The sequence below is a fragment of the Octodon degus genome, unplaced genomic scaffold (genome assembly GCF_000260255.1).
Source record: "Octodon degus isolate 3935 unplaced genomic scaffold, OctDeg1.0 scaffold00306, whole genome shotgun sequence".
NCBI lineage: Eukaryota > Metazoa > Chordata > Mammalia > Rodentia > Octodontidae > Octodon > Octodon degus.
Genome location: NW_004524882.1, coordinates 488565 through 510281, shown reverse-complemented (window position 1 = coordinate 510281; position 21717 = coordinate 488565). Strand labels below are relative to the sequence as shown.

The window sequence follows — 21717 nt, the reverse complement described above, 5'->3', positions numbered from 1 at the left end:
TAGCTTGGAGCCACGTTGCCTCCGGGAAGACTCACCACAAGAGTGAGACACAAATAGGCTTGGAACCAAGCCGCCTCAGCTGCGGGCTTATCTTGGCCTTTCAAGTGTCCCAACTTCACAGTAACACAGACCTGTCAGGGGACCAGTGGTCCATGCAGGCTTACTTACCGTGAGTACATTGTCCAGCTCCAGACAAGGGCGGAAGCCTCGGGTAGACTCCTGGTGAGGATGAAAAGCTGATTGGCTAATACTAAATTCTGCTCAGAGCCACTTCATGTGTCTCCATCAGTTCTCCCTTTCTGATGTAATTGCCACATGACTAGCATTGTCCAGTTTGGTGTCCCCTCTAGCAGACCGAGGACAGAAGTAAAAGCAAGTGTGTCAGTATATTCAGCCCAGCGGTGACGCCGAGATGGGTCTGGGGCAGCAGACTTCACCACAGCTCGGGAAATTTCTTCTCTCTATGGTCACATTACTAAGGATGCATCTGCAATGGTAACTTCATAACCTGTTTTAAAAACACACCTTGGTCTGCAAGTTATTACTGGGCCATCCTTTGATTTATTTACTTACTTATTTGGATGTATATTTTTACCAGTTAGCCTAATTGCCTATAATACTTGTAACTAATTTAGCTGTGTCTAATGTTTTTCCTCTGAAGAGCTACCTTTAACTGTGGTTAAGGAAAACCAGGCATAGGTTTTATCTTAACTGCTTCAAGCTGAGAAGGTCAATGTAAACAGAGACCACAGTCAGGGACCCCTTCCAGAAAGCTATATCTAATGGCCTCAAATAGAAGTCCTATTGTAATTTACCAGTTTTGAATGCTCTGTATCAGGTGGATCCTGGTAGAAGGAATCTAACATATTTATTTTATCTATATGGTCAGTTGGAGTTTGCCAGTCTGTAGATAAGAATAAGTTAATTTTTGGAGACATTAATATTGCTATGGAATTGTTTTACACAACTTGTGGTTGTACTTTCATGCTGGATGATCAAGACCAAGTTAAAGTGACACCTACATGGATTAAAATTAACTTCTTGCTATCTATCAAGATCAGTTAAGTCTCAGGATTTACCTTGGAACCAACTATAGTGCCGTTAAGAACTCCTGTTGGTGTCAGTCATCTGGATGAGTCAAGGCTTTGCTTGACCAAGTTACTTTCTGTGAAATCTTGAGAGATTTTTCTGTCCTGGTAACTCTCCTTTGGCACACTATACACCAAGGGTCACTTTCTTCTGTGGTCCCACAGTCTCCTTGAGCAGTAGATCAGAGACTCAGCTGAGTTATAGGATATTGAAGCAGATGTTCTTTTATATCCTGAGTCCTCGCTGACCTTGGAAGAGTAGGGCCAAAATATTGGCTGTCCCCTTGGTCCATCTATTTTTTTCTAACTTTTGGTCTCCAAACTTCAGTTGTTGAACATACAGGAGAGAAGGTTAATGATATTACATTGTAATGGGAACAATGAACTTAATTATTAAAATTTTATCTGAGTATTAAGCACTTTGAAATATAAAGTGTAGCCGGAAAACTGTTATTTTTTACCTACATGGATGTTTTAGTAGTTAAATCCATGTAGAGTGTCAACAGATAAGTTATGTAGTTTAACAGAGACAATTTGAAATCCAAAGCCACACACGATATTGTAACACAGCAGTCAGGATGACAGCTTTGTAGCACACCTAAAGCTCCGTCCTGGAGCAGAAAGCCTTCATGTCAGTCCTCCCTACTAATGCAGAAGAAGTTTCTACCTAACTTTTGACCCTTTAATAGGAAGTCATTGAATAAATTTGTAGCATTGTCTGGGCTGTTTAATATCTGACTGTCTCTAAATGTAGGGGCACATACAGAGCATAGACATCACGTAATTTTTTGCCAAAAACTTATCGTTTAACTGGTGACCTCATGCTGGCTTGACAGGACCCTCCTCTTACAAACACCTGGAGCACAAGAGAAATGCAGCTGTGTGACTGCGGAAGAAAGTGTCTACCTCTGAAAACAATGCAAGGAGCTGGGTTCAGTCCTGGTACCACATGCCATGTTGGTCCCGGAGCCCTGAGTGTGCCGCCAGCCACCAAGGCACAGCTTTGTGGCGCATTCCTGTAATTTCAGAGCTGGGGAGGCTGAGACACGAGGATCATTATGAGGCATGAGCTGCATAGTAAGATCCTGTACCAAACAAATAAATTAATTATTTAAAAAACCACAATTGAATCATGGTAGTTTCTGTCACTCTTGTGAATCAAATCTGCCTGTATTGGGCTCCTATTTTGCTATGATCACACCCTGATGGTTGTCTAGTGGCTATGAGTGTCAGAGCCGCCTGTGGTGTGACAGCAGTGACCCTGGTTGTGTGTGTGAAAGGCTGGGGCCTGGTGCACTCCCCGCTGACCTGCACTGACACAAAGGCGAGCCATGGGGTCTAAGCGCCTGCTGGGCGAGCACAAGGGGCTCTGGGACAAGGACATGTTTTTAATCCCTGATACTGCAAATAAAAAGGATCATAAAGTGCAAGATCATCAGTTGACAAACAGAGATGATAATGAATCAGAGAATAACAGCAGGATGGGTGTGGTTAAGAGGTGCACCCTATAAAATGTCACTGACAGTGACAAGGAAGGAGGCTGTGCAAAGTGACAATGATCACAACCAGGCATGTGCCTGCTTGTCCCATAGTGAAACCCTTTAACTGTATAAGCAAAGACGTGAAACAAAACCAAATCTAAGGGGGCTGGGAGCTAGCTCAGAAGTCCAGGCACCTGCCTGGCAAGCACAAGGATCCAGGTTCAATCCCTGGTAGTGCATGCCTTGCTGGCCACTGAAACCGGGCATGGTGGCACATGCCTGTACTCACAGTACTGGGAAGCTGAGACAAGAGTGTCACTATGAGTCTGAACTACATAGCAAGACCCTGTAGTGAATAAATAAATAACATGTATATATCAAGTCTAAGCAACATCACCAAATGATCTTCATGGTTCTCATGTTTTTGCATGCTGATTATATCCAAATAACACAACTCTCTCACTTTACTCTGCCTTTCCATGTCTGTGTTTTTCACCCAGGCAACTATGGAGAAAGTGGGATGGAAGCTTTCAAAGATATGTCAGCCAAGGAAGGAATCTGCATCGCCCACTCTTACAAAATCTACAGCAACGCAGGGGAGCAGAGCTTCGACAAGCTCCTGAAGAAGCTTAGAAGCCACCTGCCCAAGGCGCGCGTGGTGGCCTGCTTCTGCGAGGGCATGACCGTGCGGGGTCTGCTGATGGCCATGAGACGCCTGGGCCTCGCGGGAGAATTTCTCCTCCTGGGCAGGTGAGTGACGATGCGACACTCATGCACAATGCGTGCCAAACATTTCCTAGCATTCCAGGATGTCTTCTGGTGCATAAGGACAGAAGGTTTAAAATTTTAACATGCATTCCAGAAGAGTTTAAATATCATAAAATACCAGTGCTAGAAAAGTCATGGAAAATAGATACACATGCAGTGTCCTGTAATGGTAACAGGAGTCAACATGTAGAGTTTATGAGTCATTAAATTATTAGAAAAATCACTCTAAGGAAAGGAAATTAATTCAGACATGCTCAGTCAATTATTTTGAGAAATATGTAGATAACTACTTGGCTGCTTTTGTTTTAAAAGTGATTTTGACACTGACTAAGTATACTGGGTTTATAAAATATAATTATTCTATTTGCAGTTGGAAATGAAAATTTGATGTCAGAATGAATATTTAAAGCATTTGAAATGAACTTGATATTTTTGTATTTCAAAACCGTCATTAACTTGTCTGATCACTAAAGCTGTTATCAGACAAAATTCTAACCCTGTAGCTTTTATAGGAATTGGATTTAATCACCTAGAAATGTCATCTGATTGGCACAATTCAAGATTCTTTCCTGGCATTGTTGGATCGGTGTATTCCACAAGTTTTCCTAAAAAGCCATAAACAGTTCATGTGTGCATATACGTAATGTGAAATAACTGTGTGTATATATGTACTACTGCATTTATTATAAAGAAGTAGTTCATATAAATAAGGAGATTCAGAAGTCATAGGACCTAAATTTGGAAGTTTAGTAACCTAGGAACATTGACGTTTAACTCCACACTGGGTGTAGACCAGAGGGTGGAGCTGGTTAAGGTCAAGTCTCACGTTTCAGGCTCAGGAAGAGCCGAGGGCTCAGTCTACGTCTGAATGCTGGAGGAGCCAGTGCCTCGGCCTGTCATCAGATAGTACCCTTCTTCTCACTCTGGTCTTAAGGCCTGGGTAAGACCCATGCACACTGCGGAGAGCATTCCGCTTTATTCAGTCTGTGACTCAAGTGTAGTCATTCTGAATCTCTCACACAGGAGTGTAGTATTTTTTTTTCCATTAATTTTATTGAGAAAAAATTGCAATGTGACAGATTCAAAACAAGTTGGTGGGAGAGTTACAACAATTACTACATTGCATATTGATGTCTTTGTGGTAGTCATTCACAGCACAAGATGCAGACATGATATCATGTCCAGACACTATTAGTACAGATCTTTCTTCCTATTGAATTAAGAGAAAGTAGCTATATATCTGTCCCATTTTGTATCTACAGATACAAAATTGTCCTTCATTGATGTCACCTTTTTCTGTTCAGTTCTGTCAGAGGTGGGTAGTCCATTGCCATCCAAATATTGTAGGTGCATGAATTCAGCAAAATATTCTAATATAGCCCAGCAGTCCACAATAGTAATGGGTTATCCACAGGACTGGCAGTGTCTGAATCTGATGACTTGAGCCTTCCACAACTCAGCATATTGACGTGGCTTCTCTTTTCATACCTCATTTCTACACTTCTCTGCTGGATGGTTAAGACCAAGATAAAGCAAGGCCTATATAACAAAGAATGTAACTTGTGTATCTGACACAGTCAGTCAAGTCCCCTCAGGACTTATCCTGAACCCTTGTACCACACTCTGTAGATCCTTCGTCAGTGTCAGCCATGTGGATGAGTCATGGCCATTGCTTGACCAATTTGAGAAGCATAGTATTTGGCTAAATATCTGACAATTCTTGGTATAGTGTAAGAAATAAAAAAAATTAACCATTACGGTCAATAAGAGACAACCATGGTTTTGGGCCAGGGAGATAGCAGGGTGGTCTAAGTGCCTGTCTGGAAAGAGCAAGGACCTGAGTTCTGTCCCTGGTCCTGCATGCTGTGCCAATCCCAGAACCCTGGGCACAGTGTGCCTGCCACTAAAACCAGGTGTGTTGGTGCATGGCTATAATTCCAGTATTGACAGGCTGAAACAGGAGGATCACTATGAATCTGAGCTGTGTAGTGAGACCTTGCACCAAATAAATAAGTAAATAAAAGATTTTTAAAATTTGTAAAAAGAAGTTGTCATGGTTTTCAATATGTGAATAAGGTTTACTCTTAATGGTAACAATTGGATCTAATCTTTCATTCCACATCTATATGAAGTTACCATGTCTTACATCATTTAACAAAACCACCATCTTTCCAATATTTACGTCCACAATGTGAAGCCTTCTCACTTGCGATTAACTTTTGATGACCTGTAAACCTACTTATTTTATGCTTAACTGACCTTATGTGGACAGACATTGTTCATGCCTAGATACATTTTCTGACAATCATTTTTTGTAGTACTTCTTTTCTGTTTGAAACAAGTGGTAGTAGATTGAGGAGGCTATTTTGGCAGGAGGCCACACATTTTTCAAAACATGATATTGAGTAAGATTTCTTTTTCATTGATGTAATCTACTCTGTCTAAATTCATACTTCCTTAATGAAAGTAATGGAGTGGTCAGAACTTACAATATTCTTATATTCCACAGAAAATTGTTACCATTGGGTAAAAATAACAGAAAAGAAGCTGGCATTAAGCAGTCCTGTTTTGTTTTCTCTAATAGGAAATAGATAGTTGGGCAGCTTCTATCTTTTGCCACCATTCCTAGCATTAGATGGCAAGAAATTAGACTGCCATTATTCATCTCAATAAAAGATAGGAATTTATTATATTTGTTATTTCCATCTATGGTTTTATTGCTCTTAGTTTACAAAGTCAAAATTCAACATATTTAAATGCATTTTGAATACCCTAAAAAAGTTATTTTCAAGTCATTTAATTAATGCAATGATACATTTATAATCTTCAGTTAGAATTTTAATTCTTTCATTAATTGACTACATAATAATTCACACTTAACACTAGTTTATTTCATCTTTAAGAATATTTGTTACAGGGCTGGGGAGATAGCTCAATGGACTAGGCACCTGCGTAGGCAAGAGCAGGGACTGGAGTGTAATCCCTGGCACCACATGCTGCACTGGCTCCACCCCTGGGCTCGCTGAGCTGGCCACCGAGTCCAGGCATGGTGGTGCACACTTGTAATCCCAGAGTTGGAGTTGGGGAGGCTGAAAACAGGAGGATCACTACAAGTCCAAGCTGCGTAGTGAGATCGTGTACAAAATGTGTTAAAAAAGAATATTTGTTGGAAATGTTTTCCTATTCTGAATTTTAAAAATATTTCCATAAACTGGACACAGTGGCGCATGCCTGTAATCCCAGCACTCGGAAGGCTGAGGCAGGAGATCACCGCAAGTTTGAAGCCAGCCTGGGGTACAAAGTAAACTCAAGGCCAGCCTGAGCTTCATAAGTGGGACACTGTCTCAAAAAAAGATATATATATATATATATATATATATATATATATATATATATATTTCCATGTATGTATAATTTCTTGGCTCATAACTTTTTTTTGAAACTAACATGTAATACTCTTTCAAATATAAAATTTGAACATGGGAGTATGGTCCTCACTCTCCCTCAGTGCCTCTCTCAAGAAGCGCTTCTTCGTACTGGCCTGGTGACGCAGCACTCTGAGTGTGAAGGAAACCTTCCTTCACAGAGCCCTCCATCACATAGGACCACTTATAAAATCACCAGTGTTAATTACTATACAAGCACTTTATGTGCTTTACTTCAAGCATTTATTTGAAAAATATTGTGTTAAGGTGGTTGGAATACATCAATGAATGAAACAGACAGTAATTACTAGTTTAATGGAGCTTACAGATAGATGTCATAAGTGGCATGGAAAGTATGTCTTAGATAATCTATGTGGTTAATGCTGTTATAATCCTTATTTTATTTTATAGTAAATGCTATAAACACAGTAAATATTGGTAGCTCAGAAACATAGAACTTGCCTGGCAACCACAAGTTTTAATCCTGGTACATAAAAAAAGTGAATATTGGATAATAGTACTGTAGAACAGAAAGGAAACATTTTAATACTTGCATGAAAAATCACTCTAATCCCTCTTTCATTTTACAAATGAGGAAACTGACACACCCAGAATTTGGATGGCATGGTAAGTCACGCAACAGCCCAGTTATGGCAACTCCCAATCCACGTTATTGTCCACTAGCCTGTCCTCCCGTGGAATAGAAACAGGGGTGAACTGATGGTCTCAGAGCAAATCACAGTTCTACATGAACAATGAGTCAACAAAAACCAATCCTAGATCATTTGAATTTAAATTATTATTTTATATTAATGTTATTGCACACAATTCCTGTCAGTTCACCCTGTAACTGCTAGTTCTTTCAGATTATTTTGTTTGTAGTTTCTTTCTATATTCTTTTTGCCTCCTCACCTCCCCCAACTCAAACTTGAAGAAATTGCCCTTGGGACCTAAAAGTCAAAGCTATAAGAAAAGTGACTTATATTCAGAACTTGCTAGAAGTTTCCATTTTTAACAACGGTCATTCCTTAGAACTCTCTTCAGTTCCCTGGAGTACCCAGAGGTCATAGGTCATTCTGGAGTGTTTGGCAAGATGCAGACAGCTGTTCCTTCAGTCCTCCTTGCCCACCGACACATCCCACCCCCGGGCCACACATCTGTGGAGGGTTAGCGTGCCACTGACCTGGCCACTGGGTCCTCCACTGAGCTCTGGATAAGCCGGTGCTTCAGAGCGGTACACATGTCCTCTTCAGGTTCCTAAAATACTCTTGCTAGCCACTTTGTCCCTCGCAGTGGAGTGAAATCACTAATCTGCATAGTAAGAACATTTCTAAGGGGGCTTATATGTCTTTTAGGATGAACGACTGCTTTAGTTCTAGACCGAGGAAAGTGTTATTGGTAATGCGACATTTACAAAATACAAACATGCATATTAAGTTAGAGAGGAAAACAATTCTATCACTGTTTAAAGACAGTTTTATTGCTCTGTGACTAAGTACAACCACACATTTATTTGAACTGAGAGTCTCTGTTCTTCATTTGGATGACTTTTATCAGACTACAAACAGAAAATGACTTAAATTGTAGATGTTTTAGGGGAGTATAAGTAGTAGTTCTTAGTAAGGGGTCAGCCATCGATATTGTTCAAAACGGAAAGAATAAGATTATAATAAATGTCTTACTGATGAACTTTAAACTGTTGTTTTAGTAAAACCATCACAATGGCAAGTACCTAGTTATATTTAATCTTTATTATTGCACGTCACTAAAGTGTCTGTTCCAAATTACAGCTGTCTGTGAATAACTCTCTTTGCCTCCTCTGGACTACTCAGAGCACTGCATCAAAGGACAGGAAGCTTGCTTCCACTGGGTTCAGGAAGGGGTGTGGAGAGTGTAGGGAGAAAGGAGGAAAGGAAGGAGGCACAGCCCCATTTAGTACTCTAAACAGCATCACATATGCCAAGCTCTGTGAAAATATCCCAATTTTACAGGAGAGAAGATTGACATTCTCTGTTAAGCAAATAAACAAGATCCACAAGTGTATCCATTCTTACCAGAGAGAGAGAAGGCTTTGAAATAAATACATTTTTCAACACTTGGATAAGCAGTTTATTTTATTCATTGTGTCTTTTTTTTTTTGCTATACTTTGGAAATTAAAGAAACCCAGGAAAAATTCCTTGAAAATTAGTGTGATATGCCCCAATTTTGATGGATTTTTGCTCATCTATATTTGAATTGAGATGACCGGTTAATCATAGCACCATATCCTGTTCCGTTTTCAGCCAGCCAGGTGCTACACAAACTTTTCTGTAGGTTGTGCCCAGAGTTCAGAAAAAAGCCTATGAGACACCATCTTGGGCTTTGTACTGTGTGTCTGTGTGTGTGTGTGAGTGAGTGTGCACACATGCGTGTGTCTGTGTGTGTGTAATGACCCCCACACTTACATGTTATGTCATAATACGGAGCACCTTTGCTGAAATAATGATCATGGAAAAGAATCAAGGACAAGAGGAGAAGATCTTGAGGTCAGTGTTAGGTTGAAGGTCAAACTGATAGGTTTTTTTTTTTTTTTTTTTTGCGGAACTGGGATTGAACTCAGGCCCTTGCACTTGTCAGGCAAGCACTTACTCTATTGAGCCGTCTCCCCCTTGCTTCTATATATTTTTTTTTTTTGATGTGTACCTCTAACATAAAAATAGTTAAGAAGGAGCTGTCAGTACCTACATGTTTGTGTTACGTAAGAAATAGATTAATTACTGGGAATTAGAACATACACATATTGCATTTTTTAAAAATACATTTGGGGGTCGGCCAAATAGCTCAGCAAGCACCTGCAAGCAGGCACAGGGGCCGGAGATTCGATCCACAGGCCTGCTGTGTGCCCCTGTCCCCAGGACTCAATAAGATGGCAATTGAGACTGGGAGTGGTGGTGCACGCCTGTAATCCCAGCTCTTGGGAGGCTGTAAACAGGCAGATCACTACGAGTCCAATCTAGTCTTGAGACCCTGAACACTCTGTAAACCCTTCCCTAAAATACAATAAATAAGTAAATAAATAAATAAAATAAGTATATTTGGTACACTCTCTCACTACACAGCTTGGACTCAGGGTGATCCCCAGCGCTGAGATTACAAGTGTGTGCCACTACGCCCGGTCTCATCGGCCTGCTCATGGTGCCCAGGGGTGGGGCCAGTGTGGCAAATGGTGCTGAGGACTGAACCCCAGTCCCTGGGCTACATACTACATTTTGATTTGTTTTTGTTTATGACAATGTACAATGTCAAACTTTATATATTTAGTTATTTTCTTTTTTAATGAAACTCAGGATATGTATCTTGCAACCAAAGATCAATCAAGTAGAATTTTCTTAATTTAATTGATCATTTAATTTTGAGAGACAGTTAAAACATGGAATGAAGTTACTGAAAGGAAGAAGTTAATGCTTAAAAATATCTTGGAAAATGTGGGAAGAGATGCCATGTGAAACATAGGAGAAGGAAGCAAACTGACTGAGAAAGTCGCCTCCAGAATTAGAACAGAAATAAAAATACGTTAGGGACTAATCTACCTAAGCATTTGAAAATAGAAAAAGACAGCTGACAGCCCCTCATTGCTTTGTAAATTAGGAACAAGAGGGGTGTGTGTATGTGTGTGTGTGCGCGCGTGCATACGTGGTCATGCAGTGGGTGGCGCTGAGTTGAGAAATTGTCAGAGAAGATAAAAAAGTCAGAGAACTACACTGCTAATAACTAGTTCTTTTATATTACCTTTTAAAAATATTCCATCCATTATAAACAATGAAAGATTTTGCTACAGTATAATAAAAAACATTCTTAAATAACAGCAGATTTGTACAGTGTTGTCCCATAAAATATTGTAATGAGTTCTTACTGTTAGAGTTTTAAAAGTGTATTAAGCTACAGTCCAGTTCTCAAATTAAAAGCCAACAGGAATGAATTGTGGGAATTAACATGTTTCAACTGATTAGATAGAGACCAAGTGTTTGATCGCTGACTAAATGGAGAGTCTAACCAAAAAGAGTCACAGGAAGGGCTGGAGAAACTTGGACTTCCCTATGTTAGATAGCTTTTAGAACAAGCAACAGAAAAAAATCTTAGGTTCAGGGAACTGCTTATTCTGTAAACAGAAGAGGCCAAGTGACAAGTGCTGGACCCCTTGCCCAGTCTTATAAAACAAGTAAAAGTATCTCCAGGTGAGAACGGTGGGGTGTATTGGAGAGAGTCCACTTTTTCCTTCTCCATTTGTTCCCTTCTATAAAGTGGAGACCTCCTCAGACACTCAGGCTGAGGTAGTCCTTTTGTCTTTGAGAATCCCTTGCAAGGCCTGACTTTGCTGATGCAGAATCTGCGCTCAGAGACATTGCTTAACTCTTCAGTGGCCCCCAAGCTCACCAGATGGAAAGCTAGGCCTAAAAGGGTACTAGCCATCTTGTAAGCTCTTGTGGTTCTGAAATGTGCAGCGGTGCTGTGGTGTTAATGCTCAGAAGTGTTTCTGTTTGTTAGGTGAAACCAGCCTATAACTTGGAAGCCTCTTCCCATATGAGGCTTGGTACTTTATCATCATCATCATTATTATTATTATTATTATTATTATTATTATTATTATTATTATTTTTGTATTTAGTACAGGGTCTACAGGTTGTCACTAAACAGACAGGACTTGTAGTGAAGTGGTTGGATTACACCACTCCCAGTCTCAATGTCTCAGTGTGCCCCTGGGGTCTGGTGCTTTAAAGCCATGTTAATCTCAATTTTTATTTGATATATTTGGGACTGATTTTACTTCCCAACTCTGTGTAAATAAAATGGTCTTAATAATTGGACAGTAATAATAACTGTTTTTATTTTTTATCAAACAATGTTCTAAGTAGTTGTTTTCACGTATTTATCAACTTTGATGAAAATACTAGTTTGGATGTTATTGTTATGGATCTAATTTTATGGCTGAGGAAAGTGAGGCATAGATAGAAATCTAATTGTCTGAAGATTATATAGAGCTGCTGTAAGAAAGAAGGGTCCCAGGAGTTAGATGGGAGGTGAGGTAGGGGAGCAGCAGGGAAGGGAAAAACAGTAAAACGGATAGTGTATGCGTACTGACTCCCCATGGTAAGGGTAGTCCATAGGTACTGTGAAAATGTACTAATTATTTTTAAATAAAAGACATTTCTGATAAGAAAAAGAAAAGATTACACTATGCCCAGTCATGTAGCAAATGTCAGACAGGACAACAGAAGGTAGCCTAGAGCCTTCACCAGTGCTCTGAGCCGTCTTTGGATCTTTGATAATCCTTAAGGTCAGTAATAAATTTGATCCTTAGAGTATAAACTATTCATGTATGTTCATCACTGATAAAGTAGACAATCTTTAACAACAAAGGAAAATAGTAGAGGTGATTTATAGAAAAAGTTTTCTCATTTTTAAAACATAAATAAAACCTGGAACAATCTAATACTCTGTAAACTAAAATTCAGTAATTAGATGGAGTATTGGAACCTCAGTACTATTCTGTCTTTAGGAAATCTCTGCTGTGCTAAAACTTTAGGTTTCAGTGAAAAGTTTGAAGTTGTTTTATAGGTATGAGCAAACACCAGTGGATAAACAAGGCAAATGTAATGTACTGTCCTTTGGCAAAACCAAATCAGTCTTTTCTTTTATAGTCTTTTCTGGAAGACTGGTACAATGTGTAACTCACAGATGATGTGATAAAGTTCTATTGGCTCATGGTCATAATTGTGGACAGGCTATGTTGGGCTGCTTTGGGCTACGATGGTGGCGAATGGTTGCACAAGGACCATATATCCAAACAGCTTAAAATATTTATTAACTGATTCTTTACAGAAAAAGTTTGCTGACTTTGATTCAGAGATTTTTACTTGTAAAAGAATGGCTCTGCTTTTATATGCAACACTATTGAGTCTTATGATTTTAATATTTATTCTGAAGTAATCGTTTGCACATAAACCCCACATTCAAAAACAAAGCTTCCCTGATGTTTAAGGGCTCCTGATGGATCATGGGATCAGTTTTTTTTTTTTCTTTTTCTTTTTCTTTTCTTTTTTTGGCGGAACTGGGGATTGAACTAAGGCCCTTGCGCTTGCCAAGGAAGGGCTTATTCCACTGAGCCATCTCCCCGGCCCCTCAGTTTCTTTTTCATTGTATGTATTGGGTACAGGGTCTCACTCTGCAGCGTGTGCCACCGTGTAGGGACTTGGGGGCTGGCTCATCCAGCCATGGGGTCAGGGTTGGTGTAGCATGCAGGATTTGGGATGGAATCCTGGTCCTTGTACTTGCCAAAGCAGGCGTTTAGTCCACTGAGCTGTCTCGCCAGTCCATGGGATCATTTCTAAGAGTGTTGCTTCAGTGGTACAGGTTTGAACACCATGTTTGACAAGAAAAAAGAGAGTAGAAATAAAGCCTTTCTGTGTTATTTCATTAGCACGGGACATACTGTTCAGAGAAGTGAGAGCAGGCATGCCTATGGGATACGTTCTTCTTTAACCTTGAGTGATGCAATTTCATCTAAAAATGTGATGTGTAACAAGGAATATGTTCTTTGGGTGTAACTACTAGTCTTTCTAATAAAGCTACTTTATTCCTCTCATTTACTAAATTGAGCTAAGATGGATTAAAGTGGCTATTTTCCCCTTTATCCTATCTTTTTCCATTTTTACTCATTTTAAAAACCATTTCATCTTTCTGCAAAATAATTTTCGCTAGCTCTCCTCTTCTGTGGTATTCAGCTCCATGGCTTGGCATGCACTGCCCTTTAATGTATGACCTAAATCTGTCATAATGCCCTATTACACTCAGAATTGAGTTTCAAAATATTTAAAAACTAAGACATACGTCCAATCAAAACAGATGCAAATCATAACCAATTAGTAAATAATCTGTGTTGATGCAGACCAGCTGCATATCAGAACGGATGATTTCTGCACCTTCTGAATGTACTGTTTTCAATTTCTTTATCACAATTTTTATAGAAAGCCTATGCTATTATCCAAGCTGTTTTTGCCCTGGAATGACTGTATGTCTTTTACATGTCGGTTCCAGATTTTTATGTAATACATTTTCCTTCCTCTTTTTAACACCCGAACACCAGCAGAATTCACAAAGATGTCTCTACTTTTTTCAACCTTGAAATCTGGTTACTTGTTTGCTTATTTTAATATGATTTTTACAGATGCTGTGTCAATATAACAGAAATGAAGAATGTTTTCCAATGTTCACTTCTTTATTTTCACTTGTAGTTTCCTCTTTGAGGTTTTGTTATATTATTATTTATACAAATTATATCATTTTGACTTACTGTATTTATTAAAATTTCTAAATAAATCTGTATAATAATAGTGGCAATCGTTACCCTTTTCTGTACTCTAGTTTGATAGATTAGCTTGTTATTCTACTGAAAAGAAATTTCATGCTTGCTATTTTTCAACTTTACTTATTTTCTTCTTACACTGCCCTATCAGCAATCCTAGGTCTTTATCTCTTCCTATACTAATATTGAAGAAAAAATATTTTTAGGGAAAACAAAGTTGGTTGTGAAATTAAGAAGCTTATTGATAAAGTTACAATTTGCTCTAGGTCAAGTAGTGCTTGAAGTAATTAGTTACAGTTCAATATAGCAACTGTGTCTTTTTTCTTGTCTAAAATCCATTGAGCAGACATGTCACTTCACTGTAGTAAAAAACCAGTGTCTCGATAGTATTTTTCCAGACATAGGAATACCTGCTCACTTCTACCTCCACATCTATACTGACTTCTTCCTTTACTTGTTGTCACGGTTTGGGTCTAGTTGTCCCCCGCAAAGCCTCATGCAGCCACTGGGGCACCTTCCAGAGTCTGTGAGTAATTCATGGTCCAATGTTGGGCTTGCGGTGTGAGTGCCGTTTCACCTTGGGACAGAAAGTCTTTACACAGTTTGAGGGCCACAAGGCTGGCCAGCTGCCTCAGCCGCTGCTCCTCCCTGTGCTCTTTGCTGTTCTCCTCTGCCATGAGCTGCTGCCTGCTTCCACGTGTCACTGCCTTAGAGCCAGCCGAGTATGCCCTGAAACCTCTCCTAACTGTGGGCTAATTGGACCTTTCCCTCCTTAATTTTGGGTGGTGGGTATTTTGTCCCCCTGATGAGAGAAAAGTCACCGAGACACTCTTTCACTCCAATCCAGCCACAAAGTCTAGTCTCACTTCTACCTCTGGTGCTTGGTACTTATTGTTTTCTTTGCAGAAACAGTTTTCCCACAGATGTTCTCACTGTTAGATTCCTCGACTTAGACCTCCACTCCATGTCAATTTCTCAGAACTTTCTGAATGTCCTTATTTACACCTATCACCTCCCACCCACATTTTATTTTTGTCAAAATCACTTATTACTTTTCAATACACCACGTAATTTCTTATTAATTTGCTTTGTTATCTCTCTAGTGTGTTCCATAAGTTAATCTCCATGAGTGAAACTTTTAAAATTGTATCTCTCTATCCTGACTCTGGAAAAACTATTGGTACGAAGTAAATGCCTAATCTTTATTTATCAAATAAAAAAGTATATTTATTATTTTTACTGAAGGTTTCCTAGCCTGACAAACATTTTACCTCTTACAACAAAATCTTGGCTCTAGTGATACATGAAGATCTCTTTCTCTACATTTTGACAAAGGATTTCTTAGTGGTCTGTTTGGAATCCAAAGCGAATCCCTGCTATTACTGTTTTCATCTCATTCAAGCTATTCCAACAGCTGACATTTTATTTGTTTGCAAGCAAAGTGTTACAGAAGAGAAAGAACACAATATATTTGGATAAAATTAAGGTCTTAATGTTGCTAAAACTTTCCACGAACTTTGAGTCCACATGTGAGGGTGAATCCTGCGAGACCTAGAGAGCAGGACGGGTGTTCCGAAAGCCGGGTGTGCAGGGGCAGCGCTGCTCGGCCGCGTGGGGTCAAGGGGCGCCAGCAGAGGCAGTCGTTTCCCAGTCAAGCTGTTTGCGCCAGTACTGAATTTGAAGTTGCATGGGGCTCGGTGTGCCGTCACTGGTCAGCTGTCCTCACTTCTGAAATACTCAGCGTGGAAGACACATGTTGTTTCTACAAGCTACCTGCTCAGTCTGAGAAGAGAATATTATTTCTAAAAATCCATTTAAAGGAAGCTTTCATCTCTTACAATAGAAGCCTAACTCTAATTTTATGTCAAAACTGTTAAGCTATAGCTATATTTAACATGATAGTCTCAAGAGATTTTTCTACTCTGACACTTCCACTTTTACATTTTTGCAGTTTCTGTACCAGGCAGAATGATACAGCAAAACAACTAAAAATGTCCATTGTAAGCAGTCCTGTGGGAAAATTTTACTTCCAAAACTTGACATAAATTTATGACTTCTAAGTAGGCAATGTCTCCTTGATGGGTTTTTCAGTTTTCTTTTTCTTTTTTCTTTTAGGTTTGGCTTAATTTTGAACTTGTTTATATGAATTCTGAGATGATATCACAGCCATACCAGTACTAAAGCCTTATATTTAGTTAGTGCTTCAAAGATTACAAAACACTTTCATGGGCATTATGCCATTTAATCCTCCTTGCCTAGTAAATGCATGACAGTTAGCCGGGACCGTATGCCTGCATCGCTGAAAACGGACCTCAGCTCTCCCAATATGTATTTGGTGAGTGGTTACCAGATGCGGGATCTTGGATTATTGAAAGGTTTTAATGAAGTTTTTTAGTTTCTAAGCTGAAAAGGCAAAAAGTAAATGCCGCAATGCAATTACATGGACACACACATTCCTGTGTATCTGTGAGGTGTAGTTGTTGATGTTATATTGTTTAAAAAAAAGAAATTTTTGTTCGTTTATTTCCTTCAACAAATATCAATTTTGTTGCTACATTCCAAGCCCTGTATGTTGGCTACAGTATGGCAAACATGACCAATGCCTTAAGGTTGAAATAAAATAACAAGAAGCACATATTTTCTCTTAAATTTTGATGAAATACAGGGAACAAATCATCTTTTCTAAGTGAAGTGCTTATTATTTCTGATATTAGTTTATGATAATTTGTTGTGATAAAAAAATTGGCAAAGTAAAGCTTGAAGTGCTGCTGATCTGCTAACTAAATTATCTTGTGACCGTAATAGTCTGGAAGCCACCAAGGCTCACGCTGGTCTTGCATAAGCCTTTCGGTATGTTATCTCAGGAGAGATGACAGGTTTGAAGCTCAGCCTGACACCTACACTGTGCAACAGAGAAACATAAACTAAGGATGACTGAAAATATCTTTAAAAACAGGCCGTGCCGTTGGCATTAAAACCGAAGCCTCTTTCAACCCCTTCACTGCTCCCTTAGTATACAGTGCTGATCCCCTTAAGAACTGAGCCAGTGTTTGTCCTAATTTATTTTAATTCCAAAAGCTATAATCACTTGAGTGCAGCTTGTCTTTACTTCTTTCATATTTTGAAAAGCATATTCATATTTGAAACACAGAGCAACCTTTTCAACTGTCTAATACTCATTGAACCTCCTTCTTATTATTTAATTTTTTAAATATTTATTTATTCATTCATTTATTCATTTGCATTTGCTACAGGCTCTCACTATGCAGCTCCAACTCAGAATGATCCTCCTGTCTCAGCCTCCCCAGCCCTGAGATTACAGGCATGTGCCACCCCATCCCCTCTTGGCGGCTGGCTCCGTGCACCTGGGGGCTGGGCTGGTGCGGCATGTGGTGCCAGATATTGAACCCCGTTCCCTGCATTTGCTAAGCAAGCACTTATTCTGCTGAGCTATCTTGCTGGCCCTAGGCTGTCAAATTTGCTCATCATTGTCAGATGTTTTCATTCTCTTGACAGCTGCTTTAAGAATACTGCTGAATGACAGAAGGAAAATTAGTAGCGACTTACTAATGACTAAGTGACTCTACTTTGATTAAGTTTTTTTCTAACTTTTATGTATCTGGGACAGGGTCTCACTACGCAGCCTGGGTTTGTAGCAGTGCGTCTGTCTCTGCTCCCCCGGGGCTGGGTTACAAGCCTACGCCACCGCCTGGACTCAGCGGCCTAGTCAGCATGCCGGGATTAGGGCTGGCGTCTCACGTGGTGCTTGCAAGCGAGTCCCAGGCCCTGCACTTGCCTAAGTAGGAGCTCAGTCCGCTGAGCTGCCCCACTGGCCTCCTTGAACCCGACTAGTGACTTATTTAGCCAGTGTTATTTCCAAACATCTGTAAAGGATTATGTAATAGACCCATGGCTTTAGGTTGAATGCTGCTACTTTCTCAACTTGATTAACATAGTAAACAAAGTTGAGTTTTCTACTTTTACATGTACCTCATTTTTAAATTAATATAATTAAGGTGACAGAGGGTAAACAGATAGTGTGCTTTCGGTTTTCCTGAATAGATTATGGTGGTCAAAAGTAGTATCTATTGAGGAGAAAACTGAAAATAATAAATCATACAGAAGGACTAACAAAATGTTCTCAACCTAATTGTGCGCAGTTTACTTCATGTATAAAATGGAAACAATACCGCATGCATCAAGAAGAAAGAAATGCAGCAAACAATTAAAAACGAGCCTTCGGTAAGAGATGCAGATCCATCCCTACTGATTTTTATCACATTACAGAAATAACTGATTATCTTAAAGGAAAATAGGATTATTAACAGAGAGATCATTTAAGTAAAAAACTGACATTAGCACATTAAAAAAAGAAAACCCATTAGACTGAGGCTCTGAAATTTGTGTAGGGTACTAGTTACACATCAGTGTCTTTGTTAAAGTTATAGCTTTTTGACTAACTTATAAGTATTAACTTATCTGCATTATATACCTAAGATTAAAACATACGCTCCAGGTTGCACTATGTAAACCTGCATGCAGTATATGTTACTCTGAAAGTAAACATCCATTGCAAATATAGTACTTATAAAATGTCTAGTTTCATTTATGTATATATATATTATAGTATCTGAATATGTAGAAAATGTGTATTTTATATAACTTATATGTATAATATATAATATAAACATGTAAATATCTCTGTATAGAGAGATAGTACATATTACATATATTATAGCTATATATAAACATTTTCTCTCTCTGTATATAAATATATTATGTTGATATTATATATTGTCTCTCTGTATAGAGACACTTACATATTTATATTATACATAGAGATAATATATGTAGAGAATATGTATATAGATTTTATATATATATATATAGAGAGAGAGAGAGAGAGAGAGAGAGAGAGAGACAGAGACAGAGAGAGACAGAGAGAGAGAGAGAGAGAGAGAGAGAGAGAGAGAGAGAGAGAGAGACAGCCAGCCAGACAGACAGACAGAGAGAGACAGAGAGAGAGAGAATAAACCTGGCTCGGGAAAGTAAAAGGCAAGGCATGACCCAGGCTCTGGCATCTATATTGCAGGCCACCTTTGGGCATATTTATTTACAATGAGAATGAGAAGTAAAAATTTAAGCAGAAAGATTTGAAAATTTTAATTTAGCCCGAAGAGAAACACATATAAATTTGGGCCAAAGAAACTAGTGTCAAGACCTCTGAAGGCTTTCTTCATGGAGGAGCAGCCAGGAGCCTCATCCCAGGGGACCCCAGGGAGGCTGTTTCCCAAGGATTCATCCACTACGCTCAGCTACACGACCACTGCAGCTGTAGTGGGGGTGTCACTTCCTCAGTGATGTCTTTCCTCATAACAAAATGCCTTCATCTATACTGCATGGTCTACAGTACGCTCATTGCACTTGCGCGATTTGCATTTAAGTGTGGACTTTAACTCTTGTTTGCATAATATCCACTTCATTCACCAGCTGGTAAGCTCCACTCTGCCCAGTGATGAGGAAACAGCAAGTCACTTATGGAGGTCTGAGTCATCCTGTGCCAAAATAATCTATTTATTTAATTCTCTTTCCAATCAAGGTAAAAATTCCCTGGGAACACTGATCATGTAGGTTTTATTTCCATGAGATCCTCAGTGCCAGTCACTTAGCAATTGCTCACAAAATACATTATATGAAGTCACTAAAAGAATTTAATCCAAACAGCAACTTAGAGCAAAGAGCAACTTTTCCAATTCCAAAAACAAGAGTTTCCTCTGAAATGATTTTCCATGAAATAACCCCCAAAAAAACCAAGGTTCCCTGTAAAGCACTGGACAAATTGTCTCATAATAAAAATTTGTGTAGCAATTTGAGGAATTTAGTACTCACTAATTGATTATGCAACAAGTCTTTATTTTAGAACTGTCTTTATGTCTAGTTAAGGTGGGACATATTAATTAATGGTGAAGAAGTAGGAGATGTGGGCAAACCTGATGGTCATCTCGTGTAGACCTTGGGATTGACTGCTGCTCCAGGAGTAGGTCTGAATTTTCTCCCTCCCCTGAGATTTTCTTGTCAGCCATCTTGATTAATCTAGTTCATTCTATCCTTCAAATTGCTCCAAGGGTCAGACTTTGTCAAGTGCCTTGTATGTCTGAAGACATTTGTGTTCCTAGTAATGTTTTCTCTCATGTCTACAACTCATAACATTCTTAAGAACCTTTTCATGTCCCATTTCTCTGTGACCTGAGAAGAGCCCGGAAATGCTGGCTCATGATTTGAAGTCATTTATTTTCCAGGCTGCCGTTGATCCCAATAAGAGTTTGTATAGACTTGAAGCAGAGGAAGGGTCTGAGCAAGTTTTGTAGCAGAAAGTTCTTTTGAGGAGTGGTATGGAAGTAGATCCAAAGTAAAACTAACAGTCTTGGAACTGTTCATGCAATAATGCAATCAGACCCCTGCTCAGGAGCTAGTGTGACATAAGGTTGGAGAAGGAGGCCTGAGCCCCAGGGTGATTTACACTGTGGGCAATGGCGCAGCAGTGGTGGGAGTTCAGTTCTCTTCTGCTTCCCTAAACTAAGGCGGGAACAATTTTATACCTATAACCCATTCTCCCCGGCCATGTTCTCCTTCTTCTTGACTTCTTCTCAGGAGAATTTCCAAAGATACAAAAACCTCAAAAGAAGGTTTATTTGAATCCTTTTAAAATGGGAAACAGAAGAACAGTGGATCAAAGAAACCCAAACCCTGTTCTTTCTCTTCTCTCTTGCTGATGCCTTTTGCTTTCAGAAATTCAGAGCATCTCTTTTCAAATGGATTCTTAGCACAGAGCTTATCATCTTGTTATTTAGGGTGATTTTAACATTGACACAGAGACCTTTTGGAAACTCAGCCGAGGCCTTTGGATCATTTCCTTCGCTGACAAACTTCCTGAGTTCATTGATGTTTATCTGCAGGCTACTCCCTCTAAATAAGATCTTACATGTCTGAATAAAGATAGAGAAATCTGCCTTCTCTGTATGAGGCTAAATTGTCTACTACACAGAAAAGGACTGTTGACAGAAATAATTTTGGTTCTTTGGGGTTTAGGTAAATTCTGGAAAAACATTTCCTTAATTAATCATTTTTCCTAGTTACAATGCTTGCTGAAAAATCTATAGCTCTAAAATCTATGCCTGGAAATACCTCATTCTGTTTCAGGGGGGAAAGGGAGATGGCAAAAACACAAGGTGCAGTGTGGCTATTTCTCTATGGATCAGATATCAATTAAATATTATATACATGTTATTTCATTTAATTTTATACCTAACTGAAAGATTAAAATTATTTTGTGCAGTTTGTAATGCAGTAAATCAATTACAATAGGATCCAGGTTAATGAAATTGCCATCAACAAAATGAATTCATTCTTTTTTTAAAATTCATTCTTTCTTTCAAAGCATGATTATTGAAGAGACCAAATTCAGCAAATATCAGGCAAAAATCTGTGCAATTTTCATTTAAGGTGGTATGAAAATGTGAGTTTCGATAAAGTGGTAGCTAAAAATGAACTTAGTTTAATTTATTATTTAAATATTGTTTATACTTTAAACTATTTCATTGTTTTCTTGTAT

At 39.0% G+C, this 21717-nt stretch overlaps 1 protein-coding gene across 1 annotated transcript in view; it reads left to right on the top strand.

Moving 5' to 3' along the window:
* Positions 1 to 21717, top strand: part of Grm5 (glutamate metabotropic receptor 5) — a 585509-nt gene that overhangs the window by 211470 nt on the left and 352322 nt on the right. The window contains exon 3 of the mRNA XM_004647439.1: positions 3070 to 3319. Within this exon, the coding sequence (XP_004647496.1) occupies positions 3070 to 3319 (250 nt within the window). The remainder of the gene's footprint in view (positions 1 to 3069; positions 3320 to 21717) is intronic.